Source organism: Phlebotomus papatasi, chromosome 3 (genome assembly GCF_024763615.1).
Source record: "Phlebotomus papatasi isolate M1 chromosome 3, Ppap_2.1, whole genome shotgun sequence".
NCBI lineage: Eukaryota > Metazoa > Arthropoda > Insecta > Diptera > Psychodidae > Phlebotomus > Phlebotomus papatasi.
The window spans coordinates 85,366,821-85,390,451 of NC_077224.1; the positions used below are offsets into that span (position 1 = coordinate 85,366,821).

Sequence of the window (23,631 nt, forward strand, 5' to 3'; positions counted from 1 at the left end):
CCCTAAAAAAGTTCCTGGTCACGATCTCATAAATGGAATGATGTTAAAAAAAATGCCCCCCATGTGTTAGACTTTTCACCTATATAATTAATGCAATATTGAGGATAGGATATTTCCCATCTGCTTGGAAAAAACTACCATCAATATGGTTCCAAAACCTGGCAAAGATAATATACAAGAGTCGCATCCTATCGCCCAATCAGCCTGCTTCCAATTCTTTCTAAAGTATGCGAGAAACTTATTTCGAGAAAATTTAAGCCTTAACTCTACTCACAAAAATCAAGATTATCCCGGATCATCAGTTTGGTTGCAGATCGGATCATTTCACTGTAGAACAAGTCCACAGAGTCGTTGCAGAAATCCAGTCATCTCTTGAAGAAAAAAAGTTTTGTAGTGCAGGTTTTCTGGATATTGCACAAGCGTTTGATAAAGTATGGCACGAGGGATTGCTCGTAAAAATTCAGCACCTTCTTCTTCATGAGCACTATGTATTTTTTAAGTCCTACTTGGATAACAGAACATTTAGAGTGAGACACAAAACCGCAGTTTCGAATGAACATGGCATTGTATCTGGCGTTTCTCAGAGCAGTGTTCTTGGGCCTGTCCTCTACCAAATTTTTATTGAAGATATTCCAAAATCTGATCAAGTTATGGCGACATTCGTCGACGACACGGCTTTGCTCTTAAAGCATACACTGAGAAAAAAAAGAGGGTGCGATTCACTTTTTTTCCTCATAACTTTAACACTTTAAAAATATATCAACATTTTTTCATGTTAATTTTACACCTTTTTAAGGGTAAAATTAACATGAAAAAGAGTAAGTTTAACCACTAATACACCTAAAAAGGGTAATATTTACACCGATTTTGGATCAATAACGCTGGGTAAAATTAACATTTCCGGAATGTTATTTTAACTTTTTCGGATTTCTCTCAGTGTACCATTAAGGTCTCTACCAATTGAAAGTGAAATTTCTAATCTCTCATTGTTAATCTAGTTTAGAAAAGTCCTGCAACTCTGCTGGAAACCCAAAATATTATTGGAATAGTATTCCATAAATTAATTGAGTTGACAGCGTCATTAACTTTATGATTGATAGTTGTCTGATAAAAAGGCAATAAAAAATATTTTTAAACAGCGCTAATTTATTCCACAAGGTGTTTTTAATTTTAGTGAGTGTGAAAAAAATTCGCCAAAAAATATCGCAACTTTGTGAAATAAAAAATCATCGTTGAAAACATATTTGTAGATATTCTAATCAAATGAAAATAAAGTTTGATATAAAAATGTCTTTCTGTGAATGTTGACAGTGTTATCACCAACATTTCAGAAGAAATCGTTGAGAAGACTTCAAGAGACAGGTCTTCCAAGCCAAAAAGCTGAAAATGTCATAATTCGGGTGGGTGGAATTTTTTCATGATGGCAAAATCATTTGGCATGAAAAAAGATAATTTTTTTTTGGGTGAAAATCCCCTCCTGATATTGTTGCGGAAATATGTTCTCTATACTTCCACAAATCAGTGTGATTATTCTTGGCGGGATTCAGTTAGTGTTTGCCTTAAAGACTCCTAGAGAACACCCATTTCTCAATGACTTTATGGCTCTATCCGGTTTCTCCAAATGTTAATTCATCCATGGGGGGTCTCTTAAATGGGCATAGAGCCTCTGCAAAACCGGCAAAGCAATTTTGCCGCGAAGATATGGAAGTCTGCAAGGGGTTGGGAAAATACTGCGGAGTTGTAAAGTGATTGTACATAGCTGGGGTATGTGCTTAAATCCCCTGAAAGGGGTTGGAGAATGAGTAAAGGAAATAATCATCCGACCAGACTCACTCTCTTTCTCTCGATGTCATTGACTATGACGTCAATACGCACACAACGTCATGGAAAAATTCACATGGCTCACACATTTTCACCAATACAGAAATTTTCCCAATTTTCACAAATACATCTTTCGCCTGGCAAACTCGGTGAAAATCTTTTGCGCACGCAAGCTCTTGTTGTGGCAACATTTACAGTTTGTGGCTCAAGAAGCACGATCTCATGGGAATTCAGGAGATTTTTTCATCATCAAGGGACTCATTCTGGGATTTTATAGGGCTTCCTGGAGCAGAAATTTCAGTTTTGTGGTGCAATTGAGCCTCTTGTTCAACATGAAGAGATACTCTTGCTAAAGGAACTAAATGAGCAAAACTTATTGTGTGTTTTCCTTCTTATCTTGGAAGAGAGGAATTGCAAACATCTTACAGTTACACATTATTTACACAAGGGCTTTAAAGCTTAATGTAATATAATTCTTGTTCAAAATTCATAAATTGGAGCTTAGACTCGACAAATGGATGTTTTATTACATAAAAATTCATGATAAAATCATCTAATATGGGAATTATTATGTGATAATCGGAGATAATAATATATGTAAACATGCCTAACTAACGGTTCATTATTCCGATCCTGGAGACTAATTGGCGCCGATCTGCCGATCTGTCACTCAGGTACTGTCACATAATCACAGCGAACAGACTGGGTTTTTTTCTACATTGTCATTGCTTTTTTGCACGTGGAAAAAATATTTTTAAAAAAATCATCGCACCAAAACAATTTTTGCTTATGTTTTTTACGTTCTATGAGACAATATTCTTTAAAAAGAAAGAACAAAGTTCGAAGTTTCATCGACCATCATCGAAATCAGCTGATGCTAGAAAAAACACAGAAAATTTCCCTTTGCCCCAAAGAGCGAAACTAATAACTTCCCAAAACAGAAAATTTCCCTTTACCCCAAAGAGCGAAACTCATACATTCCCAAAACACAGAAAATTTCCCTTTGCCCCAAAGAGCCAAAACTAATAACTTCCCAAAACACAGAAAATTTCCCTTTGCCCCAAAGGACGAAACTAATATAACTTCCCAAAACACAGAAAATTTTCCTTTGCCCAAAGGGCGAAACTAATAACTTCCCAAAACACAGAAAATTTCTTTTTCCCCAAAGAACGAAACTAATAACTTCCCAAAACAGAGAAAATTTTCCTTTGCCCAAAGGGCGAAACTAATAACTTCCCAAAACACAGAAAATTTCCTTTTTTCCCAAAGGACGAAACTAATAACTTCCCAAAACACAGAAAATTTCCCTTTACCCCAAAGGGCGTTATTGATAAATTCCTAAACACAGAAAATTTTCCTTTGTATTAACAGTGAACAATTTTAACATTTTTAATTTCTTTACCTATCAATTTTGTTGTTTTCTTTTGACTTACCATTTTAAATTTTCTTACTTACCATTCTAGATCTTTTTACTTACCGTTTTTGATTTCTTTGCTTATCATATTTAATTTATTTACTTACCATATTTTACTTAACAATTTTGATTTTTTACTTACCAATTTTAAATTTTTACTTACCAATTTTGATGTTTTACTTACCAATTTTGAGTTTTTACTTACCAATTTTTATTTTTATTTACCAAATTTGCATTATTTACTTCCATTTTTGATTTTTTTGCTTACTATTTTACCAAAATACTTACCATTCTGCTGAAGCCAATATTTAAAAATCTCCTAAAACTAAAAATTTTAAATTAAAGGAGTTTCAAAATAAATAATAAAAGGAACTTTACCAATATTATTAGCAATACCTAAAAATTTTAATTTTAAATTTGTATTATTTTAAATAATAAGCACCTACACGGGCAGTTCTTAGCGCATTATTTTTCAAGATACTTTGTAATTATGTAACAACATGGGAATACAAAAACTATACAACAGTTGCTAATACAGAAGATGAAAAGTTACGGCAATTGTTGATCTAAACGCCAAAATATTTGTACTAAAAAATGGCAAGTTTCGGCATTTGATTCTCTTCCATGTACTTAAATATTTAATACAATACTGCTAGTATTTGATGTTACTCAGATTTTAGAAATATCCTTTAAAATGTATCTCTTATTTAGTTATTTTCTTGTATTGCCGATATTTATTTAGAACACAATATATAAAAACAAATTACATATAAAAAATATAAAATTCATATTTAAATTCTTTTCTAAGTAGATTTGTGAAGTAAGTTAAGACTTTTAAAAAAAAAGTGTAAATTAATTTTGATTCAGGATTATTTTACATGACATGGTCATATCCTTTTATTGGAATTGTACTAAAAAGTTCTAAAATTAATTGTGCCTGGTTTAGTACAAATTGGTACTAACGAAGGGATTACATCAATATTATTTATATATAATAATTTATTTAATATATTTGGCATCGTTTTGATTAGTACTAAAAATGGATTTTTAGACCTCACAGAAATTGAGTAAACTTTACATTTTAGTACAGAAACGATAACTTACTTACTTACTTAGTTTTAGGTGGCGTTTAGGTGGTAGTTATGTTCTGTAGGGAGATTCTGTAATTTTTGTGGCATTGTCATACGTGAATACGAAAGTACCTTCGAGGATGCTATACCTATGCCCTAGACACACTTAAGACTTAAACCTAAAGTGTTTGACTAATCCGTCCGGTTGAGTTAGTGAGAAACTGATGGGACAGTCAAAGAATTACTTTGATTAAAATTACGTTAAGCCGTCTCTCGGCTTAAGTCGTGAATGTGTAAAGGGCATAAGTCACTATATCAAACACTTCGTAAAATCTAGAACGCTTTGCCACCCCTTTTTTAATTGCTTTTAAATTAAAAATTCAAGTAATTAGCTTCACAACTTATGATGAGGGACTTTGTCAAGCGTAAAACGGTCTTCAGACTAGAGGTTTAGTCCAGTTCCCGACGATCTCAAAATCTTAAATACCGACCTTTTATTATTGCTTTTTGAGAATGTAGTAGGGCATTTGTCATTAATAATCTAATTCCAGGGGCCTCTCGACATTTCATTTTTCCATACGTTTTTGCTTAGAGGCACTGAAGACTATTGGCAAGTTTTTTCCTAAAGAGAGTTGACTTATCAGTCTGATATATTTCAAAAATTGTGCATTAAAAGCTATCTAAAAATACATATTTCATAATGTTCGCCAAAATTATACAAGAACTACGAGCAAATTTGTTTAAGTAGCGGTGCAATAGCTGCAAAATTTTTAGAAGGAAAAGTGAAAAATAGCTTTACTTTTTATTAGGCTTGATGGGCCCCTGCCAATTCCAAGGAAAGTTAAGCTATATGGCTAAGGCTCAGGTCTGAAGCCCTTATAACGATGCTATTCCAATGAAAAATGATTATGTTTTCTTTAGAACTTTCCTGTTCTGAAGGGCTTCTGCATTACCGATTCTTCTTTGTGTTGGTTTGTGTCTCGACTGTTTTCCTCAGTCCTCGTTGTGTTCTAAAATCACCAAGCAGTCGTGACAGGAACCAACGCAGAGAAAAGTCGATAAAGTAGAAGCGCTTAAGAACAGTAAAATTCTCAAACAAAAACATGGTCATTTTTCATTGGAATAGCACCATTAACCGACATCAATCGAATCTCGTGGAAAAATATTTAATAAATAAAATTAGATGAAGGTAGAAGTGCATGATGCAGTGAGGTCGCCTGGTGCAACCAGGCGCCTCCAGTGCGATCAATCTGCTCGTCAATTGAATGAATTTTCTGAACTGCTACTGTAATTGTCAGTTTTTCTCGCTTCCTCACGTTCATCTTTCAACTTTATCTCACATTTTGCTTTCGGAAAATGTCTCTCTTTTTCTCTCTTTGGTTTTTCCCAAACAATTTCCCCATGTTTTAGGAGCAACAGTGATAAGGCTTTCCCTCTTTTTCCCACCTGATTGTGGCTGTATGTGTGTGTTGTATGGAAAATTTCTGTGCAGGATATAAAGAAGGAGTTGTGGTATTTCTGTAACATTCGTCGAACGTGTGTTTCACTGTAAAGTTACTTATTTTTCATCCATTCACATTTATTTCTCTCTTCGACAATCAATTTCTTGTTGATATATCATTTTACTCGTCTCACTCTATCAGCGATTTTTTGATAAATCTGGTTGAAGTGTTTTCCTACAATTTCTTGAGAGTGAGACTTAATCCCTATACCTTATTGGGATTATCGATGTGGGATATTTGCATAAATCAATGGGATAGAGATTACAGTGATATGACTCCCAATGAAAATTGACATCAATCTGTGGAACTAGTAAACTTTTATCTTCAATCTGTGCTTGAGAATATCTCGGTTGAGTGTTTAAAAGTGTGACTGGGGACATTGAGGAAGAAAAAAGGATTAAATCATGTTTGAAGGAAGGTAGAGAGGCACGAAGGAAGTAATTGAGAATGTGACTTTATTTACTGTGAAGTTCTTTTCTGTTGTTCGCGAGTTTATCATCGTGAATCTTCTATAATCTCTGTCTCTATTTCTCAACGTGAAACAGAAGGAACTCCCCATCATTATTATTTTCCACCCAGGATTTTTTAAATAAAGAAAACAGAAAATAAAAGGAAAAACTTCAGACTCTCCAAGTGCATTTTCTGCAAGAGAATCAGAAGAGAGACTTGTTCCACATCACAGAATAATACTCTTGGACTTTTTATGCTGTATTGGCTGAGAGGATTTCTATTTTTCGGTGAGTTTATATTAATAGAATTAAATAAAAAAGATCACGAGAGAAATTAAACCAAATTATACTATATAAACATTGATTGTGGAGGTATTAAAGTGCTGAAGAGAAGTGGATTACACACGAATTGTCTGCAATTTACGATGCGAGCTTTAGGCAGTGGGTGGGTAAAATTTTGCCAACCAACCAAAAAACTTTTGCAGGGAAGCTTGAGGAGAGAGAAAAGCTCTTTTTTAACAAAATATATAACTCCGGCGCACTTAATAATAATTTTCACACGCACAAGTCCAAATAAATTGACTGTGTCTCTTTCATTCGCAATTTACTTTCCATCTATTTTTCCTTCATCTTTATAAATAAACAACCTCAAAGAGTGAGAAATTTATAATTTCCAATTAACTTTCTCTTTATCCTTTTTTGAACATGTCCCCAGGATTAAAATGTGTCACTGCTTCTTAATAACACGAGGGCTTTTGCTAATAAATTTTCCACCTCCTCCCCGCCCCCTCACCGACAAAACAGAGCATTTTCAATTTGCAATTTTCCCACAAAAAGCATCACAGACTCTCCCTTATTATTTCCATTTGTAATTAATGCTCAACATCGAACAGCAAGCTTACCGGAGAAAATTTTGATGGAAATTCATCAGAGGATTTAACTATTTTAGTGCTATTATATTGATTTTCTCTCTATTCAGGCTTTTCAATACAAATCATTTTATGTTTCTGCGTTCTAGATTTTCCAACTAATTGCCTCCCAAAAATTGATTTTTGTTTTTTTCAATACCCATAATAGTTTTTCTATTGTAGAAAAAACAATTTTGAAAGTTATTCTTTTTATAGACGATTAGTTTAAGATATTTTTAGACATGTCATAATGTTGTCCACACTTTACACTCTGATGATCAAAAACACTTGTTCATATTTTCTATCGTGTGCCACAAATAAGAAGCTTTTATTGGTGATGATATAAATACCAGTTCCATTGAAAGTTTAATGCTTCTTTAGAACAATGAGTTTAATTTTAAAATGTATTTTTGATAATATAACTTTGTAGTATGTTCAATTTCATATGTAATGCCCTAGACACATTTAAGATTTAAGACGAGAGACGGCTTAACGTAATTATAATCAAAATAATGATTTGACGAAATTCCCATCAATTTCTGTCTATATTGTATATATATATATATATATATATATATGTCTGTATATAATTTTTGGCACAATCTTGTTCATTTTACGAGACTCAAAAAGATAATCAATATTAGTAACGAACTTATTCCAAAACTTTGTATTGAAAACCGACGTTAGGGAAATTTACTAGAAGGAAACCGGAATTCGAGAGGCTTTGGAGAGGATTTTTCGTTTTTCCAAGAGTGACGCCATTCCCCCGACGAATTCCGGTTCCCTTCTAGTTATTCCAAAATGTAGCTCGTCCACGGACACCGAAAATTTTTGGAATAAATTTGTACCTTCTAGGAGAAACAAAAAGATACCCAATATTAGTAACAAATTTGTTCCAAAAAATAGCTCGTCTAGTATCCCTCCTCTCACACTGAGTCACCCGTCACCGAAGTGAAGAGGACGCCAAATCTGTAGCAATTTTCATGCTACATGGTTTCACTTTTTTAATTCGAGCTTCCCTTCTCCTGCTGCCGGCACTCGCATATGATTTGATTTTTATTTGATGTTCCTTATGAACTTTCGCCACCGAAATCCATCTCGACTGAAGTATAGGTCTTAACTGTAAGGCGAAATCTTTTACACGAATTTGTTCCCGACAATGGGAACAAAAAGATTTCCATATGAGTAACAGTTTCGTTCCAAAAATTACCTCGTCCACTGACACCGAAATTTTTTGGAACAAATATGTTAAAGATGTAGGAATAATATTGTTATAAAAAATGTACCAATTTGTTCTTGACAGTGGGAACAAAACAGTCAAGTGCAACAAATTCTGTTCCAAATTTCAGGAACAAATTTGTATAAAATGAAATCAACTCAAATTCGTAGACATTCCATTAACATGAAAAAGGGTAACTTTAACCCACAATACACCTAAAAGGGTAATATTTACACCGATTTTGGATCAATATTGCAGGGTAAAATTAACATTTCCGGAATGTTATTTTAACTTTTTCGGAGTTTTCTCAGTGTAAAAATACGCAAAATATCGTATAACAATGTAGCCCCATTTTACAAAATAATCTACTATACTAATAATGGGAATCGGTGAGCGTCGAGAAAAGAAGTCTCACCTTAGGAAATTCTGATTTTTCCCATCTCCGAAAATTACTTGTCAACGGCAGAATTTTTAAAATTTTCGAATGAAAATTTCAGAAAATATAGTTTTAATCCTTGAGGGAAGAGTGTGATACCGATACCGTTCTCCTAAATACAAAAACAATTTTTCTGATTAAAGAAAGTTATTTTGTCTTCTTAATAAAAAGTCAGAAAAAATAGTTTTCGTTTTGGGACACCGACCAGTGTCCCACTCGCCTTTAAAGTGTTAAATGTTGTACTTTATTCTTTCATTTATTATTGCTGTGGCTTCGTACCTTCGGGAAGAAGAGGAATAATTAGTAGTAAATATCCCAAGCCCTTATTTGAAGGTGCCTCACTTTCCCCTATATTTTAAAAAGTGTGTAGGGGAGACTGGGGTAGTAGTAAAAATTAGGTAGCACGAAACACTGATATTTATGCCTACACTACTCGGACTTATGGCGATCATTTTTGCAGTGGACTGGGATCCTTATATTATATGTGTAGTTCAGAGGCAAAATGGCACATATCCTATGCTTTAGCCATAGGATATGTGCCATTTTGCCTCTGAGCTCCACATATATGAATTCAATTCAATTCAATTTACTGATAGCACACAAAATAGGGTGGTTCTCTCTTACAAATTTGTGGCAGGTTAAATTAAGAAAAATTATAATAAAAAAAAATAAAAACAATGAAAAAACAAAGAGAAAAAGTAAGGCACATTAAAACTAAAGAGGAAAAAGTTTCATATAGGTTTCGTCCCCTAAAGTCTAATATTTAACTAAAAAATTGCAGTATTCACAACTATTCCGTGTTTACTGTTGCCCCAGTTTCCCCTAATGCTGTTTTTAGTGTTTGTGAGCCACGTAACTCCTTAACCCTTTAAGGACGATTGGGACACCGGTGTCCCATAAAGCAAATAATTTTTCCTGACTACCTAAAATTATTTTTTTCTTATGTTTGTATGTAATTGCAAAGCAGAAGGTTGACGGAATCTAGGATATTTTTTGCAAGTCTCCAACTATTTTCAAGCTTAAAAATGAGGAATTTTTAAATTCTCATATTGAAAAATGATCCTAATTATTTTTTATACTTCCATTTTTTTAAGCAAAGCCGTTCTGGAAAAAGAAACTACAATATTCATACATAATATTTTCCATTAAAATGAAAATTATTATTCATTGGTATTGTCAGAAAATTGATTTAAATTTTTTGGGCTATGTTTGTCCCTATCACTCGTAAAGGTAAAAAATGCACTGAATCAGATTCTGTTGGATTTTCCAAAGTCAGATGTGAAATGTTTCATTGATTTTGTTTATCGGTTTAATTTTTATTGTAGATTTTCGGTCCATAAAATGTGTCTCGTCGTTAAAGGGTTAAAGCTTAAAGTTTAAACCGAAAAGGTAGTTCACAATTTTTTTGTAATTAATTTTTTCTAAGCACTAATAATTTATAATTTTTATTTTCATTAATTCATTCATTTATTGTGAAATTACCAGAAAAACTGCTTTAAATTTCTGGAATTTGAGCAGGGTAAACCCTAAATTGAAATGTAAGTGGGGGCGCCTGGTGAGTACCATGCGCCTCCACTGCTCAATATTTTCCTAAGACAAATATTTATTACTTTATATTTAATTTACCTTCAACTCCGACGCAAAAAGCGTTCTTATGTACATTTTACAACCATTCTACAGACTCTATCAAAAGAGTTTTCATTCTTTTGTGAAAAAGTGTGTCACAAAATTCTCTAAAAGAGTGATTTATGGATTTTTATCACATAAGCTGATACAGTTGGAAAATGTTCTGCTGAAAAAAAAAACCCAAACAAAAATGCGTCGTAAATTTTTTTTTTGCAATTGTCCATGCAACATGAAAGCAAAAGAGGATTTACTGGTGACATTGCAAAAGACTTAGAAGAAAAAATTGTAGAGAGAGAGCCTTGCAAAGAGGATTTTCCGCGGTAATCGCATGAAAGGAAGTGATTGAGAGGAAAAGCAACTGTCTGGATTTTTCTGCTTCAAATTCAATTATTCTCTTGATGTTCTTGCTTGGGGGGAAGATTTTTGCTCCTTCGATAAATGATCAAGCAGATTTTTCAAGTTTTGGGAGAGAACGAAAAAAAAGGGGGAAAATGCGGCTGAAAAGTCGGTTGAGAAAATATTGGGAAAAAGACCTCGCTGACATTTGCGTCGTGCTGCGTTGTTTGAGGCTTTTGGGTGCGAGAATAATTTGCGTGTGTTGTAGAATTTTTCCCATCGAGAGTGTCCAAATTTAACAACACACCGCCTAAAGATATCTAAATTGAGAACAGTTTGTTCTATTTATATGGTTTTTTGGGTCTATATATAGCACAGTGGTGGATGTAAAATTAAAATTATATCAAATTAAATAAGCTTCTCTTGTTTTGGCGACGTGGTCTCTTGGCCAAAAAGATGAAAATTTTAATTGCTGTCGAATTTATGAGTGAGAAAGGAATTTAACGTACCCATGAATAATTAGGACACGCATCTGTGAACATGAGATCACTCCACGTCTCTCTGAGCTATCTCTCGAGAAAGCACTATTTTAAGGATAACAACTTTTTTGTCATTTCTTGGAGTCTTTTGGAGGGAAAAGTTCTTTTCTTTTAGTTTACACAAAAGTAAGAAAACAAGAAAAAAAAAGAAAACGGTATGAGTCAAAGAGAGCTTTTACGCCTCTTTTATTACAAATTGCAGCTGTCTGTCGTAACTTTTTCTTTCTTTTTCTTCATCTTCTGGTCCGAAGAGAAACTTTTTTGTCACACTCCAAATTATCACATTGAAAAAAAAAATCCATTTGAGAAAAAACATCTCTATGATCCACCAACACAGTAATTTTCATCTTTTCGCACCGCTTCATCGTATTATTGAATTATATCGGTCGTTAGGATGAACAGAACACCCTATATCTGCTTTAGGGATTTTTCACAAACACTTGAGAACTCAAAGATCGCTCCAAAACATCCCTTAGCATAAGGAAAAAGATATCCTTCCATATCCTCCAAGCTTACTCTCTCATCTATCATGCACAAATTTCTTCCATATAAATTCAATACGCAATTTTTCATCTCAAGTCCCCTCAAAAGCTCAAATGTCCTGCTGCCCCAAGTCTCCTTGGGAAAGACAAAAGGGAAAATTCCGGAAAATAGAAATTATAGAAGAAGTCTCAAAAAGTCATCAAAGATGCGGAAGAGAATCATAAAGCACTTTCATGGGTTTATTACACAATTTTCATTATTTTTAAGTCATGCTCACGTCTTTGGCGCAAAAATCGCGTCAGAACACACGCCTTTCTTTTCTCAGAATCATGGTAAAATGTTCCAACTGCTGTACCAAACCAATACACAATTCAATTAGGAAAATCACTTTTAATACGAACATTATGCCTCCCCAAATTACAACACGAACACACCATTTAACAGAATATATTCTTAACACTTTATGACTCCCAGCAAATACCTTACCAATTTATTTTATTTATTTGAGAAACGCGAAGACAATTGATTATTTTGAGTTGCTGGAAAATAATATTTACAGCCACTCTCAGTAGTTACCATTATTCATTGATAATTCTCCTACAGACATTACCAAACAAGAAAGAAATCTTCATGAATTAAACATTTCGAGGAGCAATTTACTGAAAGATCTATCATGCAAATTAAAGAAATGCCAAGAGAAATGCCTATATTTGTGCCAGTAATGTGTCCATGTTACAGGGTGAAACTGCACAGTTCGTAAAAGTTCGTCAATTCCTACTGATGACTTGCAAAATTCTTTTAAATCGTGTAACCCAATAAAAAGTTTGTATTTTTCACAAACATTTTCGTAACATTTTCTTCTGACGAAGATGATTTCTTCTTTTACAAACATTTGTTCCTACATTTTTGTTTGTTTTACAAAACTTTACTAACAAGTGACAAAGTTTTACGAACACTTTTCTGCGTGTTTTCGAACATTCACGAACAAATATTTATTAAATAATCAGATAACGAACAATGTTTGTGAAACAAATACAAATTTTTACGAACTTTGTAGTGGGTTACACGATTTACCTGAAGTCAAAGTGGGAAAATCGGTCTAATCTTTTGTTCTTCAATTTGATTTTATTTTGCTTAATTAAAGAACAAAAGAATAGACCGAATTTCCCACTTTGACTTCAGCTAATATACATACACGGTCGAAATACAGCACTGAACTGTCCTATGTATTTTAGAACATTTACGGTTTGTTAAGTGATTATATAATAACAAGGGGTAACTCATAATCAATCAGATTGGCTCGAGTTCCCAAAGAAATGTATGGGTTCCCCGGATTTCCTGAAAAAAATGCATGGGTTCCACAGCCAGATTGGCTCGAGTTCCCCGAAATGAGTTACCCCTTGTATAATAAACAATGTTTGTAGCACGCAAATAAAAATTTTTCCGAACAAGTACAAACTTGTTCATAAAAGTCTTTTTAATTCCTATTGAGACTTACGAAATGCTCGTAAATGGCATAACCCACAAACAAGTTCGTAAAAATTTTTACTTTTTCACAAACATTATTCGTAACATGATCGTTGAACGAGCATTTTTTGTAGTTTTACAACAATTCATTTGTAAATGTTCGTAAACACTCAAAAAATATTTTTGTTTATTTGGCAAATATTTACGAACAAATGACAAAATTTTACGAACATTTTTGTGTGTTTACGAACATTTACGAGCAAATGTCTGTAAAATTACAAAAAATGCTCGTCAAATGATCATGTTACGAACAATGTTTGTGAAAAAGTACAAACATTTAGGAATAATTTTAAAAAAATATTCTTTTCTGTACACTGTTTTAAAACTATTTCTTAATTAAACATTAAATATTTAGGTATAACAGGAGGTTTTTAGTTTAGATTTATTTTAATTTTATAAAGCAGAGTGTTAAAGAATCTTACGATGATAAGTGTAGCATGACCTCAAAGTACGAGGAACATAATTCCACAGAATATTATTTCAGTTCTAGATATTTCTTATTCAATATTTTAAAACTTTTTTAGAAGTTTTGATAAATTAAATAAAAAAAATGCTTAGAGCATAACCTCAAAGTACTAAAAATACATAACCTCAAAGCATTTTACTTATTTTAGTTTAAGTTTAATACATTTTATGGTTAGTTTATATATTTTATGGATACATGATATGGGGGGCTATTGTCAAAATACATAAAGGCAAATAAATGCAATACAACACCTTAGGTTATTATATTAAAAAAAATATAATCTCTTAATCTTTAACTTACACAGCAAATTTAATTTAAATTTACCTTCAGAAGAAATATCAGTAAGACTATGACTAATTTTATATGACTAAGCAATTTTAAATAAATTAAAATTTTGTAATTTCTTTAAATGTGTTTCTTGTGATAACCATCGCGAGATGGTCTTACTTGATGGATGGTTGACATAACCTTACAAAAGCAAACTGGATATTAGTAGTTCTAGTATGCCTTATTGTCAAAACACAAATTATACTCCTTATCCTTACAGTCTGCTATAATTCTTTTCAGCTAGATATTTTTTGTCTAAAAACACACGATATTAGGAACATAACCTCAAAACGGTTAAAATATTACCAAAAAAAATCTGTCATAATTCTCCTTTTACGATTTACATTTTTTTTGTTGAATCCTCAAAAATATCTTGAATTTATAATCTTCCGATTGGATAATTTAGTGAACCATAAGACGTTAACTTTTTAAGGACAATTGAATTACGGATGATCTAAAAATTTTTTCTATGATTATCTAAAGCTATATTTTCCTCTTAAGAGGCGGAGAAAAGAGTCTGACTCCAATTTAAACCCTCTTATCTTTAAGGCGGTTACCCTAAGGGCCTTGACAGACGTGAAGATTAACCGAGAGACGGCTTAGAGTAATTGTATTCGAAATAATGGTTAAACCACATTTCTGTCATTTTTCACTAATCTGTCTCTCGGCTTAAGTCGTAAGTGTGTCAAGGGCTTAAGTCAGGCCAAAAATGAACTGTTTTTCGTGATTCGTTTTTGATGAGAAAGAAATGACCAAGCTTTCGTCTCTGTATTGTCGGAAATACTTCGAATTGGCTTCTGAAATGTCTATGATATATTCTCAGATAGTTCATCTATCTATTTGAGCAATAAAAATATAGACCTTTTTGACCTTGTAATAATGGGAACACCCTTAAAGGCTTAAATAATTAAATCCGCATATAAATAGTTGCACAAAGAAAAATAATTTTCAGGATTTTTCACAAGAATCGACTGATTGCCTCTAAATTGAGAGAAATATTGAATATCTAACCTCTATATTCTTATAACATAACCTAAAAGAACGTAAATATTAAAAATATTAAATAAAAAGTATTAAAAAAGCATTATTGGCCTATGTAGTCTTCCAATACTAAAATCTATAAACATAACACCAAAGAAAAAATAAAAAATAGACTAATGAAAACCAGTACTAAAAACATAATCTCAATGCACTAGATATAGCGTTTAATCGGTTTTAGTTTTGCAATTCAAGGCTTCGACAGACCTTTTAGATCGAAATAATTTCATGAAATCAAAATTTGTGATCCTTTCGTTTTGAAAAGATTTGCATAAGTCTATCCCACTTTTTCGGTATGCTGATCAAAATAATAAGAAGAAGAAGAGTGCGAAAGAGTGGGATAGACATATGCAAAGCTTTTAAGGAAGAAAGAACGCAAATTTTGATTTTATGAAATTATACAGCGCTAAAAGGTATGCTGGAGTCATTATGAACTCAAATCGATTTTTAGTGGTACTTGGGCCTATCATATTGTCCAGTTTTGCAGTTTTATAGTAATTGCATTAATGTTGGGTACTAGAATTTATTTTTACTAACAGAAATGATTAAAAAAAAATAGATCTGAAAATTGAGAACAACCTTTAATCGAATTTCCTTAATTTCTCTAACTGATTTATATTTGCTATATTTGTTACAGTTCACTGATTAGAACAAAAAAACTCAAAAGATAAGAATTAAGAATTTCAAATGTAAGGTTATGCTTAACATAACCTATAACAACTAGAAGAAATAATTTATTAGATGAAACTTTTCAGATCATTTAGGATACAATAGATTTCAAATAGTGGCGCTGCAATCGCCAATAACTTTAGTCATTAATAATCTTCCATTTCTCTCATTTTAAGTTTTCTTACTTCAATTGTTTTTAATTACTTATTAGGATCTTTATGACGTTCCTGACTGTATAGTAAAAATTCAATTATTCTTCATTACGTCCTTAAATTTAAATAATACCGACTTCACCCTGTATTTACCATCCCCAAAAGCAATTCTCTTATCACAGCAGACCCCATCCTTCGGCATCATCCCATTTTTGCAAATTTTAGCTAAAAATAAACATCGATGTCGAGGAATAGAAAAAAAAATATTCAATGGGATGATAATTGAATTTTGTGTCTGAATTACAAGTGTGAGATTGGTCTTCGTACAAAAAGCATTTTTCTCATTCAATTAAGTTCCGAGTTGTGTGGGATGAGTGAGGAAATCATTATAATTCTTTTTTTTTCATTCTCTTTCTCTATGAAACGGAAACATTTTCCGTGAAGAGTTTTCGAGATACTTTTTAAGAGTCTTCCCAATGAGATTTTTATATATTGCTTTTTGGGATGTTACCATGGCCAAAATTGTCCTTCAGTGTGTCCAATCAAACGTCTGGCTTACAGATTTTCCGTGATGGAAAATGATGGAATCTTGGGTGAAATTCTGCGGGGAAATTGTGAGATTTAAGTGCCATTAACCTTTCGATTGCTGACGTCATTGGGACATGCATCGGTTGAGACATTGTGCCAACAGCAACATTTTTCACCTCGTGCCTGTGTCTTTTGCACCCACCCACGCAATCTTGGGTATACTTGTTAAGTGTCCAATTGTTTATGTCTCGCGGAAACACCCGCGACAATTTTCGAAAGATTTTGGTAAATATTATTGATTTGGATTAGCAGCTTGGCAACCAAGGAAATACACCGAGAGAGAGAGAGCCTTTCAATCAAAATGCCATTTTGGTAATTGCTAGTAAACAAATTTTCCCCCCTGAAAGGTCCTCTTTATAGCGCCTGAAGAGACTTGGAAATAAGAAAAGAAAAAAGCTTCTGTATGGTAACAAGGAGTGGTATTAGGTTACACGATTTTTGTACAATATAAATTACACAAAATTAAATTTTAATCGATTTTTGCAATCAGAACCTTCTTCTAAGTACCGTTATACGGGCTTAAGACCTAAGACTTAATCATATGGCTTAACTGGTCTAATTTCTTATCAATCACGTTTTTTCTTTTGGAAAAATTGAAGTTAGGATTGGAGTTTTGAAGATAAGTGAACTATTAGGCTTACAAAAACTAATAAAGAAACTTGCTCTTTAGAATTTTGAGACCTTCGGGAACTGGGAAAAGCGTTTAAATTTTATTGGAGTACAGAATAAATAAAATACAAAACCTGCTCCTGCTTAGCTATTAATTTAGTCTGCAAAGTTAGGTTATGCTGAATATAACCCTTGAAAATCCGTTTATAATTGAAATGTAACAATCTCCTGAATCTTCTTTAGATTTATAATTCAGGTGATTTTAAACTTAAAAACTCTTCCTTATAAATGTGATTTTAGGAGAATGTTAAGAGGTTTTAAGATCCTAAGGGAATTCAAATAGAAATCATAACCTTAAAGCCCAAAAACTTCCTTACAATTTGATTAAACATTTCATGTTTAGAACATTTAGTCTGGGATTAATGTGTATATTTATTATTAAATGGTTTATATTAATTAGAATGATTGAGCTGTAGGAAAATTATACCATAACCTCAATTTTTCTTCCAAATTTTTTGTTAGATCTTTCCTTGAATCATGTTGAGTATAAAGGAGAATTGTGGGCATTTGGAATATTTAAGTTTTACTAGAATACGGAAAACACCTATTAACCTGCAAAAATACTTTTAACATAACCTCAAAGTGATGATTAATTAGAATGATTGAGCTGTAGGAAAATTATACCATAACCTCAATTTTTCTTCCAAAACTTTTGTTAGATCTTTTCTTGAATCATGTTGAGTATAAAGGAGAATTGTGGGCATTTGGAATATTTAAGTTTTACTAGAATACGGAAAACACCTATTAACCTGCAAAAATACTTTTAACATAACCTAAAAGCTGGAATATTCCATGGGTTACAATATCAACTAGCACTTTTTGTGAACTTTCTTGTACAAAAAAACTTAACTTCACGTTTGATTAATTCATGATTCGTATGGGAAATGTTGTTGGGTTCAACATTGAATACATCAAAGTTCCAGAATGGACAATGTGTGATTGTCATGATTCATAATTTAACCTTAACCTTAAAAATTGTCTTTATCTTAATTTCATAATCTAAATTTTGGCACTTTTTAGCTTTTTGATTCAAGTTCTTTCATAAATTTAAGAACACTTTTGATGATTTAAGCTTTCTCAGGGTATCGTAAGTAGCATTTTAACATAACCTAAAAAAATGTATTCTATTATTGGGATTCATGATTCATAGTTTAATCTTAATCTTCAAAATTATCCTTATCTTAATTTCATAATCTAAATTCAACTTTTGATTCAAGTTCTTTGATAAATTCAACAACACCTTTGATGATTTAAGCTTTCTCAGGGCATCGTAAGTGGCATTTTAACATAACCTAAAAAAATCTATTCTATTATTAAGATTCACAACTCTTAGTATTATTTATTTTAGAAATTGAATAAGTATTATTTTGCGTTATAATTCACCTTAAAACACTCCAGCTTCTCCAAAAATGTAAAAAAGGTTGCAAGAATGATTTTTGAAGCTTAACCTTAAAATGTTAAAATTTAAAAATTTTCCATATCAATTCTACAATAAATTGTAATTTTAGCTGAGTTTCGAATTGCAATGAATATTATTGTAGAATATAAATTGTTTTTAGAGTTATTAAACTTAACCAAAATGTTACAAAGTTTTTGTATGATCGGAAGAATATTTGTGACATAACCTCAAAGTGTTGAAATATCATTATTTTTAGTTTGTGTTTGGAATTTTATAAAAAAAAAAATTAGTAAAATATTACTAATATTCTCCGGGGAATATTCAGGATGATTGGCAGTTGATATCTATGCCTAGGTCGACAAATACCCTTTGTTTTCTTTATTAAAGCTTTAACATAACCTCAAACTGTTTTATCATTTCGCTTCTTGGAAATTATAAGGGGCTAACTAATTTTCGGTCATTTTTTCAGGAGACAGCATGAAAGATTCAACTTTGTGTAAATGTATCTCAATTTATTTCCTTTCTATTTGTATAAGCACTAATATAAACATAGGAACTTTTATATTTTTACCTTTCAAAATATGTTTTTTAATGACTTAGCTTCTTGTCGTTCTAAATGATGTGCAAATTTTGCTGAAATTAGAATGACAATGGATCAACTTGCTTGAGTTAGTCCCCTTTTTCACAAAAATTTGAACGATGAATATAAATTTTGTGCCTCTTTACTTCAAACAAAATTATGCAAGTAATCAAAAAGATTAAAATTTTGAAAAACTTTTCTAATAACGAAATTTAATGACTTATAACGATCTCGAAATCGCAAAAAAGTGAGTTGACCTCTTGTAATTTCCAAGGAGCGATTTGTATTTTCTCTTTTAAAACTTTCATGCTCGATCACAATTTAGTAATTATAGAAAGTTATATGGAAAGACGCTACATATAAATTCCAGAACGTTTAATTTTCTCTAAAACACCAATAAAAGGTACTTTCTTTTCAGAATATAACCTAAAAAAATTGTATTCTTTCCTCTGAATTTCAATTTTAGAATTTGATTAAGTTTCCGTTTGAATGAAGGATTCTTATAAATATCAAACTCTCCTGAATATGCGAGCTTTCAAATACGTACCGTAGATGGCGCTAATGTTAAAGAATATTTTAAAACATAATCTCCAAACTTTCCAATCTCTATTGATTTTTATTCAACTCTAAAAATTGGCTGTTTTTAAACGCAATTTGTTTAGACAAGTAATAAGTTCCTGTAATTTATTATATTTCCAATTTGTTTTTGATAAATTCTATGTAAATAAAAGTGTATAAATACAATTGTGATGTATTTAAACAACGCTGTGGTAACAAGTGCGATCTATAAATAGTGTTAGAAGTTCACCTCTCTCGTGCATGGAGATATTTGAAGAAGGACACAGAAAAATTTGCCACTGGAAAAGGATTTGGTATTAAGGGCCCAGTATAATAACGAATAGAGCTTTTCCTTTCTCTGATGCGACAACACAGCATTTTCATGGACATTTCCCGCACGAAGAAGCAAACCCAAAAGCAAGACAGAAAGATTATATGAAATATTTATGTGAAAACAACCTGACCAACAATTTTCCCCAATTTTATTTTTATTTTTATCCTTCCACCAAGCCAAACCCCATACATTTTCATCAGTCCAACACTGTCTTTCCTACATTTTGATTTTATTTTTCTTCTTCTACCGTGAGCCAAGACAGGAAAAAATAAAAAAGTACATGAATGTATGCAAATGTATAGCTCTTTCACGCACGAATCCATTTCTTGATATTGAACTTTTGAATATTTCAAAATGGATGGAAAGAGATACCACAAGGAAAAGGCACCGGTTGTGCGAGTGAAACAGAATGGAAAAGACGTTGTGAAAATTGCTGTATATATATTTTGTTGATGTTCAAAAATAAAATTGAACTAAGAATAGGAGGAATCAAAACACGACAGGAGGAGACTCTGTGGCTGTGTGAGTTTTCTTAGTGCGTCAACTCAATAGTTTTTACTATTTTTTTTCTCCTACTGGCCACTCTTTTTTTTTGCCTACTTTTTATGTGAGATGCCAAGGGGGTACAATTTACGATGGAAATTTTCACCATCATTCGCTTACGCACACAACTGTCTGACCTTTCTCTTTTTCACCAGGCAAGAATTCTTGCACAATTAATGGGAAAGAGGAGAAATTTTCCCGGAAATTGTACTCAATTACAAGGAGAGGAAGTCTGGTTTTTCATCCTCGAAAAATTCCATTTCATATTTTTTTCTGATTTTGTGGCAAAAAAAAACAAGAAATATTAGAATATTAATTGCTCATCTCATTGTATTAATTGACTTTGAATTTGCAAGTGGAGGCGCCGGGTTCTATGAGATTTCTTTTTTTTCAGGTTTATTGTTTGGGTTATTTTTGAAGTCTTCATAAACTTACTAACGCAAATAGAGGTGCTTCGTCATCAAAATCACATGTCTTGTTTCCGTAATTTGAGAAAGAGTTTCTGAACTTTGGACTAATAACTTTTAAATAAATGCAAATGGAGACGCCTGGTATTTACAAATTTTCAGCCAACTTTTAGTACGGATGATAAAGTTTGGTTTCACTACCAAGAATTAGTCTTGAAAGTTATCTGAGCTTTATATGTGGAAAGTTTTGTTTATAAAATTGAGAAGGTATTATTCAAGAGAGTAGAAAGGGTAGAAAGACAGTGGAGACGCCTGGTTATTACAAGCAATAAGTCAATATTTACTGCAGAAAACTGAAGATCTTGTTTAAGATAGAGACTGTAATGAAACAGGATAGGTCCCAGTACTAAATTTACAAGAATATTTACTTTTAAAAGTTCTTAAATGACCCCAAAATTACTAATTAAACATGAAATTGCAAGTGGGGACGCCTGGTACATCGAATTAGCAGGTCTCTTTGAATATATTCTTAACAAACCACGTAGATTAGATTAGGCGAACAGCTTCATCCATGTCCCTTTTAGCTCTCCGTCTGCACTCAGGCTTCAGCATAAGCCCATTATGCATCCCCGTCCATTAGAGCCCCTTAGTTTAGAGGTTTTGACTACTGAACCAGCCAGTCTTCCGGATAAATTCAATTATACAGGCCGGTTTCACTTTTGGTAGTTCTTCCCAAGAGAGCACTGCTTTACCCAAAAGTACGTGAAAGTGCCCAAGCCTTATACGATCCCAAGCTTCGTAATGACTAAATTTTTCCTATGTTTCTCAATAAATGGTAGCTCTGCTATCAGAAAATATATCCATTCTCCTGTCAGAAATACCGGCCTCTATCAGACTCCGTACTCCAACCAGGATTGCTGTGTCCTCAGCCTGAAATACTGTAGTATTCCGGCAAAGAGGCGCCGATCCACCGAGTTCAAGTTCTAAAAGCATAGATTTAAAATTCTTTTGAGGCAAAATCTCTCCTCTAATTGGAAATCATCCTCATTAGAAGGTCAGGATTGATAGATGAATAGGGAGCATATTTAGTTCTGTGAGCTGCAGACACCTTAAGTCCCAGAAAGACTCAGGGCCTCGACAGACCAGAGGATTAGCCGAGAGACGGCTTAGCGTAATTATATTTGAAATAATGATTAAACTACATTTCCATAATTTTCCACTAAGTCGTCTCTCGGCTTAAGTCGTAAGTGTGTCTAGGCCATCAGACTGATCCTCGAAAATATTTAACCTCTAAGCTTTGACAGTAAAGAATTAGATGAAGGAAATCTTTGCGAGTGACCTCTAATTGATGAACTTAAGCCCATAGTGTATGACAGTTTGGCATAAATCTTTACTGCGAAATTTTACAAGCTAAATATTTTCGAGGATCAGCCGAGTCTATTTCAGCCCCTTATGTATTCCCTAACAAACCTGGCCTGGCTCCAATCCTTTCTTAAAGATCTTAATTTTCTGTCTTAAAATTTTGGAGCAGTAACATAAAGTCTGTTCTACTATTTCTGGAAGGTTTATGGGGTGGCAGCCAACCTTCCGTGTTTCTACTATTATTAATCGTATCGAGTCCTAAAATTAAGTTTGTCTTTCCCAAAAACGAGCCAGGCTAATGGCAAACGGACTTGCCAACATCAAATCCACTGTTTCGCATGAGGCAGGGGACAACGGACAAACATACAAGGGGGTGGTTTGGTTAACCCCACAGTCACAGGATATCACATTCGATGAATTGCCTGTTGTCAATCGAAAGCGCAACGCCGCTTCTCAAACGATTGAAAGACTTCCATGTCTTCTAGTCTTGGTCGACATGGAAGGCTCTCAATCGTAAGAGAAGCGATTCTTACTGAATGCAGTATATATGCTGCCGTACCCGCCTCCGCTTTCATATAAAGCATAAGTGAAGCCAAGCGTAACATAACCTCCGGAGCAGCAGTAGGGGCTGTTCTTATGGCTCCAATGATGCAAGACAGGATATAATCAGTGAATTTGCTACAGTGTCCTTAATATTAAGATAAAACATGCTCAGATAGATAACTACAGGGCTCCTAATCAGTCTGTGAGAAAATTTAGAAATGTTTATCAATTAATAACTAGCGGAAGTCTCAGAGGAAACGTCTGATTGACTTGCAATTTCGTTTTATTTTTGGTTTGATTTTATTTGCAAATAATAAAAAAAAAATTGGAAAAACTTGAGAAGAGGTAATTGTGTGCCGCAGTGGAATAGTTAATGTTATAAAGTTGTTTTTTTTTCTGTTTTTCTGTAAATTTTTCGAGGATTTAAAATCAAAAGTTGCAGGTGGAGACGCCTGGTGCAATAAAATTCAAAGTTTATTGCGGAATAGGGGAGACTGGGGCACATGTAATCATTTTCGATACATGCGAATTTGAGGTGATTTTCCAAGGACACCGTGATTTTTTGGAAAATATTTCTTAGCTCATATTTTACCCTTGGGTATAGGCAATTCGTCGAGGGTAATGCGGATGCTGGAAAACAATTGAGTTTTCCATAAAAATTAAATT

General features: G+C 32.9%; 1 protein-coding gene across 1 annotated transcript in view; it reads left to right on the forward strand.

Annotated features, from left to right (window-relative positions):
- Window positions 1-5,827: 5,827 nt before the first annotated feature.
- The window catches only part of LOC129806152 (serine/threonine-protein kinase meng-po), a 45,346-nt gene continuing 27,542 nt past the window's right edge, over window positions 5,828-23,631 (forward strand). Inside the window, exon 1 of the mRNA XM_055854528.1 lies at window positions 5,828-6,544. Coding sequence (XP_055710503.1) covers window positions 6,511-6,544 — 34 coding nt within the window. The 5' untranslated portion in view covers window positions 5,828-6,510. The remainder of the gene's footprint in view (window positions 6,545-23,631) is intronic.